The sequence below is a fragment of the Equus quagga genome, chromosome 5 (genome assembly GCF_021613505.1).
Source record: "Equus quagga isolate Etosha38 chromosome 5, UCLA_HA_Equagga_1.0, whole genome shotgun sequence".
NCBI classification, from domain to species: Eukaryota; Metazoa; Chordata; class Mammalia; order Perissodactyla; family Equidae; genus Equus; species Equus quagga.
In genome coordinates this window covers 67,333,561-67,345,727 of record NC_060271.1, presented here as the reverse complement: position 1 = coordinate 67,345,727, position 12,167 = coordinate 67,333,561, and the positions used below count along the sequence as shown (strand labels likewise).

The following is a 12,167-nucleotide window of genomic DNA, read 5'->3' as shown; positions in this document are numbered from 1 at the left end:
GCCTCACTTCCTCCAGTCTGGGTGCTTAGCTGACAGCAGAAATGGCAGGGAGATCCCTGGGCCTGGTGGCGTTGGAATGCAGAGAGAGAGGCTGCAGCTCAGCCTCCACTTGGGAGTGTCAAGTTCAGTGGTTCCTTTCCTGCAGATTCCTTTCGCTTGCTCTGAGACCAGAAGGCTAACTCGGCAGACCTGACCATGAACGCTCCCCCAACAGCACAGCCCGGGCCCAGTCCACATGGGCCTCCAGCTGGAAGGGAGGCCAGTGGCCCCCGCAGGAGCCCTTTCTTCCCCCATCACTCCCTGTGTAAACCTCTCAGCATGCTCACCACTTCGGACCTGGAGCCCATTAGCAATCCGGGGGTTAAGTTGTGGTTCTGTTGATGGACTGGTTGTGGGGGTGTCCAAACCCTCTGAAGGTAGTGGATGGAAAAATCTTAATCTGTGCGTTTTTCTTGGGAAAGGCCTAGGCCTTTCATAAGAGACTTAAAATGCTTCAGAACACTAAAAATGTCAGCACCACGGACGTGGTGCCACCCTGCTCTCTCCCCCTTTTTTTTTTTTTTTTTAAGATTTTATTTTTCCTTTTTCTCCCCAAAGCGCCCCTGGTACATAGTTGTATATTTTAGTCGGGAGTCCTAGTTGTGGCATGTGGGACGCCACCTCAGCATGGCCTGATGAGTGGTGCCATGTCAGCACCCGGGATTTGAACTGGTGAAACTCTGGGCCACTGAAGCAGAGCGCATGAACCCAACCACTCGGCCACAGGGCCAGCCCCCTCTCTCCCCTTTTGAAACTCCTCCCTGGCACGTGCTCTTTGTGTGGCTGTCAGGTGGACGACTGGACAGCTCTGTGCAGAGAGAAGGGCTGGGGGGTACACAGGGGAGCTTATAGAATGAATTGGATTAGAATTTCTGTTTGGGATGGAAGAATCCAGCATGTCAGAGCTCAGAAGCCACCTAGCCCTTAGGGCCCACGGGTGAGGGGGGTCAGGACAGCTGCAGTCCTGCCAGGCCTTGTGGAATCTGGTCCAGGCTTACACAGCCCCGCCTTGCTCTTACCCTCCAGCACGGGACCACTTTGGGGCTATTCCATTCTCCCCCCAAGTTAACTATCTAACCTCTTTGATATTCCAGCCACCACCCCATTATACAAGAGAATGAACTAAGGCCTGGACAGGGAAAGCAACTTGCCCAGGATGAAACAGAGGCAGGGTGAGAACCAGAACACATGACTCGACACTAGTCCCATGCTTCTCCCACGGCCCCACAGTGGCCCTGTGCGCATCAGCCTAACACACATGCAGTGTCCCTATGAAGTGACAAGCCAGACCTCTGCACTCTAGTGAAAGCTGTCCTCTCACTTGGCGAGCATACATCATTGGGAAGCTGCCTAGTGATGGTTTATTAGGGCATGTGAGGAAGTCCTGGTTTGAACGGAGATGCATCCCAAGCCGGTTGCCACAACGTTCTCCCAGTGGGAATGTGAGACTGAACTGAAACCCTGGTGAAAGTGATCCTGAGGCCTGGCACTCTGCCACCTCCCTGTTGGATTCACAGCAGCACTTCCAGGCCTGCTGGGGCTCCTGGCCCCTCTGCCTCTACATGCGAAGCCAGCTCTGGCCCCTTGGAGAAGGGAATTGTCACCGGGTCCTCCTCCACCCCAGCCTGGGGATGAGCCGGGGGGAATAGTGGGGCAGTGAGGATTAGCTCAGCGCAGGCAGTGCAGGCAGAGAGCGGGGAAGCACCTGTCTCCTTTATTGAACATCCGCGGGTGCTCCTTGGCACTGACCAGGCAGCCAGAGGAGGAGCAAGCAGGTTAGGCAGACGACACCCACCCTCATTTCCAGTTCTTGAAGAATTGCTTGAAGATGGGACTCTCGCGGCCCTGGGGCAGAATCTCCACCTGTGGGGACAGCAGGGGAGAAGTCTGGTTCACAAGAATGCCACCTCTGCCTCCGCCAGGGAAGGCCAGGGCTATGGAGGAGGGTGCTGGGCACCAGGCCTGAGTCCGCACTCCATCCAGGCCGGGGCTGCTCCTCCAGATAAGCCAAGAGACAAGAAGGAAGATAACAGGGACACGGGCTGAGAAGACAGACTGCTTCAAGGACCTGGGTGCACAGTTTGACAGACGCCCCAATTCTAGATGAGCCTTATCAGCTGCTTTGGAATAACTTGTGGAGTCACCATGCGGGGTGAGGAGGGGTGGTACAAGCTAGGGACAGTGGGCCAGAGGAGGAGCACATGCTGTCAAAAGGCAGTCCTGGCTCCCGGGGGAGTGCTGCCCAACATCCTCTTAGAAACTAACATGTACTTTTCAGTGGTGAAGGATTGTGAAGGGCCTTCCCACTGGATGGGTCTGGTAGGGAAGCCTGACTATTCCTGACTGTGCCCGGGGCCTTCCTGCTCTTCTTGTCCCATATGAGGAGCAGGAGGCCCCAGGAGGAGAGTCTGGGCCCAGGGCATCTCCTCACCTGAGTGTTTGGGGCGTACTGCATGCGGGAGATGAAGTCCTCAGCCACGTGGAGGGCCGCCTGCCGCTCCTTCTCATTAGCTTTTCGCCCTGGATCACAGGAAGGAGATTTTTTAAAAGAACAGGGACCCTCTCTGGCTCGCATCCCATTTTTCTCAAAGAAATTTAAGGGGCTCCACAGACAAGCTGGCAGCTTCGGAGATAAATGGCCCAGGAGGTGCTAAGAATGCTGAGGAGCTCTCTGGAGGTGTGGAGTCAGCCCCTGGAGACTTCTCCCCACCTGGCAGCTCCAGGGCAGATAGAGACTGCTCTTCTGCTGCTCTCATTACCAAAACCTCTGCTCGGACGAGGACCCCAGGGATCCTCAGGGAAAGCGAGTGTTCCGGCATCAGACACTAAAGCCATGGCCCCAGCCCAGGACCCCTGGCCTCTGGAGTCTGTCAGCTGCACTATCATCAAGCCTTTTGTGTAAAACTAAATAGGACAAAAGGGTGTGATTTACCAGGGTATTACTCGTCTAAGGCCACATAGCCAACATTGGCCTGATGGGTATGCCGACGAAGAGTTTATGAAAAGGAAGACCACCAGTCATCCATTCCTCTCTGCAGGCCGTCCCTCTAATGCAAAGTGTGCTCCAGCTTATGGCATTTTTCCAAGGAAACAATGTTGTGAATTGTGGCTGGCTCTCCAGCCAGGCTATGACAGTCCAGTTGCTACAATGTATCCGGAATGAATGTGCTGTATCCTTCCTCTCTGATCTGACCAGCTTCGGACCAGCTCCCAGGTTTCCTGTTTTTGCTCCCCTGGTTTCTCTTTCCAAAATGGTTCCATTCTTTGCTTCAGGCTAAATACACTTTCATGGGCGTCTGGGGACTTCCCTGTGCTTGGAACTGGTTCCATGGAAAAGGCTCCCTGTGGCAGGAGGGGAAGGGGAGCTCCAGCAGCACAGTCCTCCGCCCCCCCACACACACCACACACACACCACATACATACACCATGCAAACACACACCACACTCTCTCACTCTTAGAAACCTGCCATGCTGCTTGCTGCTCCAGGCCCTTCCCCAGGGCAAGAGTATTTATTGTCCAGGAGCAGCTATGGTTAGAACACCTACTACTTCTCTCTCTTCCTGACTAGCCTGGGGCTGGGGCCTTGGTTGACCCCACAGATAGTCATTGAGCAAATACTATTTCGTCAAGACACTACAGACGATATGGTTGCTGCTTTCAAGAGGTTTATGAGCTGGTCAGGGAGATGAGCCAGGCTCAAGAAAAGGCAAGCATGGTGGCGTCAATGGCTCCCAGTATCACTCAGAGGCTCTGAGCTCTGTTTCACCATTTTCAGAGTCAAACCAAGCAAACAGGCTTCTGCACAACAGTGTTTCTATTCCCAGCCAATGAAACCTCTTGGAAAAACTAGTTCTACCAGTTGACTACCCACTGCATAAAGTGAGATTTAATTTAGCTAAAATCTCTCTCTCTCACACCTCGAGGCAGAATGGCAGGATCAGGGGGCCAGCAGCCCTGGAGGCTCAGGAACGCTCTAGGACAGATCCTCAAAAGGCCTGGGAACCAGTTAGATATGCAAATTCTTGGGCTCCACCCCAGACCTAGTGAATCAGAATCTTGGTCCAGCTATCTGTTTGAACAGGCCCTCTGGTGATTCTGTGGCATGCTGAAGTTTCAGAACCTTTGCCTAGAATTAGGGGGTGGGAACAGCAAAGAGAAAACCCTCAGCCTCAAGGTCCGGAGCATGCAGGCTCCCTGAGGCTGTCTTTTGAAAGCAGCCAGGCAGGCTGGCCCTCCAATGGGAAGCCTGCCTGGGTCGGAGCAGCCAGAGGGGTCTCAGGCCGGAGTGGAGAAGCCAAACATACCCTTCCAGATGTAGATCTTGCCACAGAGCCCGTTGTCCAGCACAAAGCAGTCGTCAGACAGCAGCAGCTCCACGGCAAAGGGGCTGGAGTTGGCCACCTTGGTCAGGTGCATCTGTCCAGTGGCATCAGAGACCTGGGGAGGACAGGCAGTGCCAGATCCCACCCTCCTCCCCCAACACCAGCCCTAACTTCTGCCCAAGGAGCAGGCCGCCTCCCTGCACCACGGCCCCCACCCAGCACCCCAGGCCCAAGGAGCAGACGGGACAAGGAGGAAGAATTGACCGGCAAATCCCAGGCAGCCCCCACTCACCGCCCCACCCTCAATCATGGCAGCTTGCAGAGGCCGTGAATCCATTTGGAAATTAAGTGGATTGCGAATTACAAACAAATGCAAAGAATTCAAAAGGTAAAGCTCAGCATTGGCTTCAAATCTCCTTTTCCAAGAATGGGCCGGAAGTAAAGTGGCATTTATTTCCTCAGAAGGGCCTAACATCAGTCCACTTCCCATCCTCCTCTCACTCCAAGCCAGGGATAAACCACCCTGGTGCCCAGCCCAACCTTCCCACTGCTTTCTCCTCTCCCTTCAGGCCCCACCCCATGCACCTGGCTCCCACCCCTGCCTGGTCCCAGAGCGGGCCCTGAGTGCCCACCTTATACAGGGCCGCGGCCTGGGCATTTGTCTTGTCAGCTGTGAGGTCTTCCTCGGGGTTGCCCTCCTTCAGAGCAGGCTTGGGGCCCAGGACCTGCAGGGGCCAGGGCAGGCCAGGTTTCCATGGATTCCTGGGCACCTACCCTGGACCTTCCCAACCCATCATAACCAGGGCCACCGCCTCTGGTGAGGCAAATTGTGTCCTGCACAAGGGCACCGCACAGAGGGGAGTGAGGCTGGGTCCAGCCCACCCCACTTGCCAGGCCACTGGTCCACCCACCCAGAGGGGTACACAATGCTGAATCACACCAAGGCACCCTGCGAGCTAGTCACAGCCCTGAGCAGCGCCCCAGATGCCCCCACCCCCACCATCCTCCACTGACCACCCTCATGACCCCAGCTTCTCCAGCTTCTCTCGGGACTTTCAAGCAGAGGCTCCCGGCCACCCACCCAAATGTCCCATCAACCTGGATCATCTCCGCAGGCTCCTCTCCATCAGTGACGATCTCCACCTGGGCCTTGCCCTGCCGCTCACTGTCCCGGATGGCCAGGGCCAGGTCCCGCGCCTTGTTGCGCTCCAGGATGTTGGACTTTCCACCACACCAGGCGAAGATGTTCTGCATGGAAGTAGGGAGGCTCAGGTTAGGGCCAGCTGCCTCATCCTGCCCCTTGGCTGTATGTGTGTGTCTGTGTGTGTGTGTGTCTGTGTTGGGGGGGGGGGTCTGTCTGAAGAACTGTCCCCTGAAGCAAGACAGGAGGAGGTGCAGAGGCCTCTCTGAGAATGACAACTCTTTGCAAGAGTGTTTCTCTGCCCAGCCCCCCATCTCCCTCCTGCTTTATTTTTCTCCGCATCATTTATCAGCACATATTTAAAGATCTTCATCTTGATTATAATCTATCTTCCTGGCCTAGAAAGTAAGCTTCATTAGGGCATGAATGCTGTGTTTTGTTTTACTTCGCTTCGTTCACTGCTGTATGCCCAGTGCTGAAACAGAGACTGGCACATATTTAGGCACAAAATCAACATTTATTCAATGAATGAAATGGGTGAACGGCATCCTTGAGCCGGTACCTCGCACTCCCTGCTGCACCCCTGTCAGGCACGGCCCTCACCACCTCTCCCCGCGGCTGGCCCCCGCCTCCATCCCACTGCTTCTAGTCCTCCTTCCCAGGAGCTCCTTGGTGGATGTTCCTGCCCGAAATCTCTGGCACCACAAATGCGGTCCAGACTCCTCAGGCGATCAGTCAATCTCCTCATGACCTGGGCCTCACCTTCCTTAACAATTTTCGCTCTCACTGCTCCTGTCCCCACCCTGGGTGCCAGTCAACTGTCTCCAGACCCTTCCCTGCTGTCACCATGCTTCCACCGCCGAGGACCTCAGCTCACCTGTTCCTTTGCCTGGAATGGTGTTTCCCCTCCATGAAGGTCTAGTCAAATGGCACCTACCTGGGACAATGGCTTCGGCTCAGCCTAGGGAGCCCCTCCCTGCCCCAAGCTCCCCCAGCACATGCTGCTGCCTCTCTTAGAGCCCTCATCACATCCTGCTGTGGATGACGGCAAGTGACAGGCCCTTCTTGGCTGCCTCCCAGCGGCAAGCAATTCGTAGTCTCCGTGCTGGCCCAGAGCAGGCATCATAGATTCACTGAGTGAATGGATGAGTTAATAAACTAACCAATGGGCTGGCAGGCAGCTAGCTCAGAGCACAAAGGCTCCAAGAGGACAGAGTAGGCTCCAGTGTTAGAGACCAAAGCTAGACGGCAAAGGGAGGTTTCGAAGATAAGCATGTTTTCTAATGGCTGGAGCATCCCACTTGGAACGGGCCTCTCAGCTTCTCTCCCTTTCCCCTGGCCTCCTGGTCCCTGCCCTTTTATAACACAGTGCCAACACAGCGTGCTCAGACCAGTCCTGTCCGCCCACCTGGCCAAGGTCCAAGATGAAGCAGTCTCCGGTGTTGAAGCTGTCCCAGCTCAGCGCCTGCTCGGTGGCACGGATGTTCTTCTTCCCCTTCACTTGGTAGAGTTTCTTGATGGCAGCTGGGGTGGCCCCTGGGGAGGTCTTATGAAAGGCTGACTCCACTCCACCTTCCTGCAGCCCAGACAACCAGCCTGAGTGGGCTGATGGCAGGCCGGGACCCCTCCATACCCCAGCCCACTGGGAGATGGGAAGAAAGGTGGGGAGGACCCAGTCCCGAGGGCGTCTGGGCCTTTTGCAGGGTAAGAAGCAGCTGGAAGGGCAGCTGGCTCTGCAAAAATTCACAGGGTCGGGGTGCCAAGAGGTGGGTTCTGACCTGGTACTTGAGGCCACGTGGGAAGTAGCTCATGAAGAGGTCGGACTCATTGCCCTGCACCTCGCGGTGCTGCACAGGCCTCTCCCCAAGCAGGGTGTTGAGGTGCACAGCCAGCACAGCGCAGGCCCCCTGCTCATCCCGGGATGACTGCTGGCCTGGGGCAGGTGGGAGGTGGCAGGGCAAGGCCTGTGAGACCCATCCCAGCCCTGGCCCCTGCCCGAGCCAGGCCACCAACAGTTCCCCCAGCTCCCTTACCGATCCACAGGTGCAGGTGGGAGAGCTCCTCCGGGCCATTGTGCAGCACCAGGTAGGAGTCGCCAGAGAAGAAGATGCCCTGGTTCTCTCGTGCTACTGGCACTGGCTTCAGCTTCTCCACCCGCCATACGTGCAGGCCGGGATCCTGCACTGAGGCTGGGAATGGAGAGCCGCTGTGGGAGGGGAGAGGGTTGGCAGTGGCCAGGGCCCTTGAGGAGTGGACCCGAGCACAGAGACCTGGGCAGGCCTGGGGAATGCAGTGTGGGGATGAGGGGAGCTGCGAGGAAGGGCAGCCCTTAGAAATGAAGAACCTGGGGGGGGGGGGGGGGGATGGGGTGCATAGCCTACCTCTTGGGGATGGGTGTGTACATGCTGTTTCCAGATCTGGAAAGACAGAAGAAGCCATTGTTATTACAAATGTCATGACAATCACCCTTCACACTGGTCTGGGGAGGCCATTCCAGGTGGCCAAGTACTTGCGTATTCATCAACTACTTCATCTTCAAGAGCCCAAGAGGAGATTATCCTTGGCTCCATCACACAAGCAACGAAAGTGAGGCTCAGAGAGTCTAAGTCCAAAGTCACACAGCTAGTGAGAGGCCAGTGAAAACCAGGTCTCTGGCTCCTGGGCCAGTGTCTTCCCCTTGCTGTGACCTCTCAGCCACACTTGTCTCCTGCTTCCAGACCTCTAACTCTGGGTATTGCAGGAGGCTAGGATACAGTTCTTTAAGCAATAACGACTTATATTAGAAAAGTCTAAAATCAGCAACATCAGTTTCCACCATAAAAACAAAATCAGAAAAGGAAAAGTAAATTAAACCCAAAATAATCAGAAGAAAATAAACACAAATAAGAGTAGAAATAGAAAACAAAAAAATAATGGGCCAGCCCAGTGGCACAGCAGTTAAGTTCACCCATTCCACTTCGGCAGCCTGGGGTTCGCCAGTTTGGATCCCGGGTGCAGACATGGCACTGCTTGGCAAGCCATGCTGTGGTAGGCATCCCACATATAAAGTAGAGGAAGATGGGCATGGATGTTAGCTCAGGGCCAGTCTTCCTCAGCAAATAGAGGAGGATTGGCAGTAGATGTTAGCTCAGGGCTAATCTTCCTTGGAAAAAAAAATTTAAAAAAAGAAATAGAAAACAAAAAAATTAAATCAATAAAGCTGGTTTTCAAAAAAAAATCAATAAAATTGATGAATGAACCTTTCGTCAAACTGATTAGGAAAAAGAAAAGGCACAGATTTCCAATACAGAAACAAGAGAGATGACATCACCACAGATCCTACAGATATTCAAAGGGTAAAGTGAATATTACAAAAGCTTTATGCCAATATATTCAACAAATTATATGAAATGGGCAAGTTCCTTGAAGGATACAAATTATGAAAGTTCACTCAAGAAGAACTAGATTACCTGAATCCTTCTAATAGCTATTAAAGAAATTGAGTTTGTACTTAAAAACTTCTCCCCCAAAAAAGATTCCAAGTCCAGATAAATTCTACCAAAAATTTAAGGAAGACATAATACCAATTCTACGCAAACTCTTCCAGAAAATAGGAGAGAACATCTCAACTCACCCTATGCTGCCAGCATTATCTTGACAGAACAAAACCAGACAAATATATTATAGAAAAGAAAATTAAAAAATTAGATCAATATCCCTCATGAACATAGACACAGAAAATATTAATAAAATTTTAGCATTTGGAATTCAGTGATATATAAAAAGGATAGAATATTATGACTAAACGGGGTTTATCTAAGGAATGCAAAGTTGGTTTTAACATATGAAAATTAATCAACGTGACCCACCCTATTAACAAACTAAATAATGACAAATAAAAATGGCAAGCAATAGGATATATTGGAGTACATGAGGAAGCCATTTGGTATAAACCTAATTCGGCCTGACCTTGTTTTTCCAAAAGGGCGTGACTGTGGCTGTTGAGCATTGCATATCTGCTTTAAAACATTTCGTATGGCAAAAACAAAGGCCCCTGAGATAAAGGTGCAACTTCCCCCCACATTGGCATTTCCTTAAGGATAAGCATCTTTCCTTAGGCTAGGAACTGATTGCCTGTGACCACCCAGCTTGGGACAACAGACCTGCCACCCTGCTGTGTTCACCGAGATGGCAGACCTACCTACTGTTTCCATCAATCCACTGTGCCGACTATCGTAAAAGGGACATTTCAATCATATGTGAAACACCCTGTTTGGGGGTATATAACCACTCTGTGCACCCCACTTCTTCAGTGCCCTTTCTTCCTTCGGGGAAGAAAGGCCCCAGGCCATGGTCCTCAGATTTTAACTCAGAATAAACTCTCCCAAATTTTCATTTATAGATTGGTTATGGATTATTTTTGTTGACAATAAATATATATATTTATATACACTTGTCTCAATAGACGCAGAGAAAGCATTTAGCAGAATTCTACATCCATTCCTGATTTAAAAAAAAAAACACTTTCAGCAAACTAGAAATAGAAGGGAATTTGCTTAACCTGATAAAAGGCATCTACCAAAAACAAACAAACAAAAGGAAAAAAAAGCCTACAGCTAACATTAGACTTAGCGCTTTCTTTAATTCTAAACTCCCTCCCTGGGGAATCTCACCCATTCCCAGGCATCAGCTATCACGCTTGTATGCCCAGCTCCCCTCAAATGCTAGGATGATGAACATCACCTTTATTCTGTAGGTCAGTGGGAGCAACCTTTTTTGGACAAAAGTTAATTCAGGGGAAAAAAAAAGCTAAAGGCAAGCATTTAAAAAAAACATTACCTTTTTCAGCAAATGCAGAAGTTACAGCTTCACTCACTGTCTCTTTCACATGTTCCCATTACTAGAGGGTTTCTTCTTTTGGCTTAAAACGCTGAGACCACACCAACTTTAGTAATGTAAGTCCCAGGGACACAGGCTAAAAGGGCCTGGGGAATTTCAGGGTGAAGAGGCAAAGTGGCACCACTAGGAGATTCTTGGGGGCTGGGGAAGCAGGGAAATCTTTGGGGGATGGGTGGGTGGGTGTTGACTGAGCAAGAAACAGAGGGAGACACGAGCAGCGGTAATGGATGTCAATTACCACATGAATTATGACTTCGGTTTTCCATGCCTAAATTACAACACAGCTGAAGGCACTTTTTGGAACCACACTTCCCGCAAAGCAGGGAGGCAGGGAGGGGGAGGTTTGGGGGAGGGAAACTTTCAAGTTTCTCCATCCTACAGAGAGTCAGTCACATGCTGTGCCCACATCCCCTGCACCAGGCAGCTGAGCCTGTGACTCAGGTCTGAAGTGGGGAGGCGGCCGCCCAAAGCCCAAGTCAGTGGGGAGAGCTCGGAAACGGAGATGGTGTGACTAAGAGGGTCAATTGTCAGCTTTCCTATTTTTCTGTGTTACTGATGTAAGAGCTCTGGCCGTAACTCAAACGCAAGCAGCCCACATGCCGGGGCTCCTCTGAGAGCCACTGCAGGGTTTGATGAACGGGGTTTGGCTGCCTGCTCCCTCATCACTCCAGCTCTCCACTCTGGCTGCCCGTTAGAAGTACCTCAGGATCTTATAAAAACAGGGGTGCCAAGCCCCAGGCCTGGAGAGTCTGAGCCCACAGGTGTGGGGTGTGCCCTGTGCATCCTCATTTTGAACATATGTTCCAGGTGATTCTGATGCTGCCAGTTAACTCTGTCCAGAACAGCAACTCACACTTGCCTGCACATTAGAATCACTGGGGGGCTTTAAAAAACGCCCAATGCAGGGCTGGCCTGGTGGTGCAGCGGTTAAGTGTACATGTTCCACTTCTCAGCGACCTGGGGTTCACCAGTTCGGATCCCGGATGCAGACATGGCACCGCTTGGCAAAAGCCATGTTGTGGTAGGCATCCCACATATAAAGTAGAGGAAGATGGGCACGGATGTTAGCTCAGGGTCAGTCTTCCTCAGCAAAAAAAGAGGAGGATTGGCAGTAGTTAGCACAGGGCTAATCTTCCTAAAAAAAAAAAAAAAAAAAAAAGCCAATGCCCAGGGCACATACCAGACTAGTGAAAATCAGACTCTGGGGTGGAGCTGGTATCAGTGTTGGAGACGTTCCAGGTGACTCTAAGGCAGGGTCAGGCTGCTGCCTGCTCAGAGTCCTGCCTCCAGCCTTCTGCTCCAGGCTCTCACCAGTGACTGTCCCCTCCTGACCCCCGGCCTCTCCTTCTCTCCTCTCCCCCCAGCCCAAGCCCACAGCCCATAGCTCCCTGAGCGTCCTCTGTGCACACCTCCACCGTCATGTCCATCCAAGCCCCACCGCCCCTCCAGGCCCATTTCAAGCCCCAGCTGTCTGAGGAGCCTGCCAGGACATTTGGTGGCCTTGGCCTCCTCTGGGAGCTCTACCAGCCCTCTCACCTGGGAGCATTTACTTCAGTCCCTGCCTGCAGGCTGTCTTACAGCAGGACCTGACAGCTTCATGTCTCAACCAGAGCAGGGGACACGCCTGACACCCTGCGTTCCTCAAGCAGCCCTGGGCAGGGTCTACTCAATTCCATTTGAGGTCTATGCTGGGAGCTTGGTACTGGGCAGGATGCGGGGGTGGGGGAGGGATGACACACAAATGAAGAACAACCCGTGTCTCGCTCAAGTGGGTAGTGAAGTTGAG

General features: G+C 52.5%; 1 protein-coding gene across 4 annotated transcripts in view; it reads right to left on the bottom strand.

The window, feature by feature from the left end:
• Positions 1 to 1,732: 1,732 nt before the first annotated feature.
• Positions 1,733 to 12,167, bottom strand: part of CAPG (capping actin protein, gelsolin like) — a 12,628-nt gene continuing 2,193 nt past the window's right edge. For 3 of the 4 annotated variants that reach the window (XM_046663158.1, XM_046663156.1, XM_046663154.1), the window contains exons 2-10: positions 7,885 to 7,920; positions 7,537 to 7,709; positions 7,282 to 7,436; positions 6,912 to 7,079; positions 5,461 to 5,610; positions 4,995 to 5,087; positions 4,345 to 4,477; positions 2,471 to 2,559; positions 1,733 to 1,902 (exon numbers count right to left, since the gene is read on the bottom strand). In XM_046663158.1, coding sequence (XP_046519114.1) covers positions 1,837 to 1,902; positions 2,471 to 2,559; positions 4,345 to 4,477; positions 4,995 to 5,087; positions 5,461 to 5,610; positions 6,912 to 7,079; positions 7,282 to 7,436; positions 7,537 to 7,709; positions 7,885 to 7,907 — 1,050 coding nt within the window. In that variant the 5' untranslated portion in view covers positions 7,908 to 7,920 and the 3' untranslated portion in view covers positions 1,733 to 1,836. Of the gene's footprint in view, positions 1,903 to 2,470; positions 2,560 to 4,344; positions 4,478 to 4,994; positions 5,088 to 5,460; positions 5,611 to 6,911; positions 7,080 to 7,281; positions 7,437 to 7,536; positions 7,710 to 7,884; positions 7,921 to 11,240; positions 11,264 to 12,167 lie in introns of those variants that run through there. The other variant, XM_046663155.1, reaches the window with a different exon arrangement.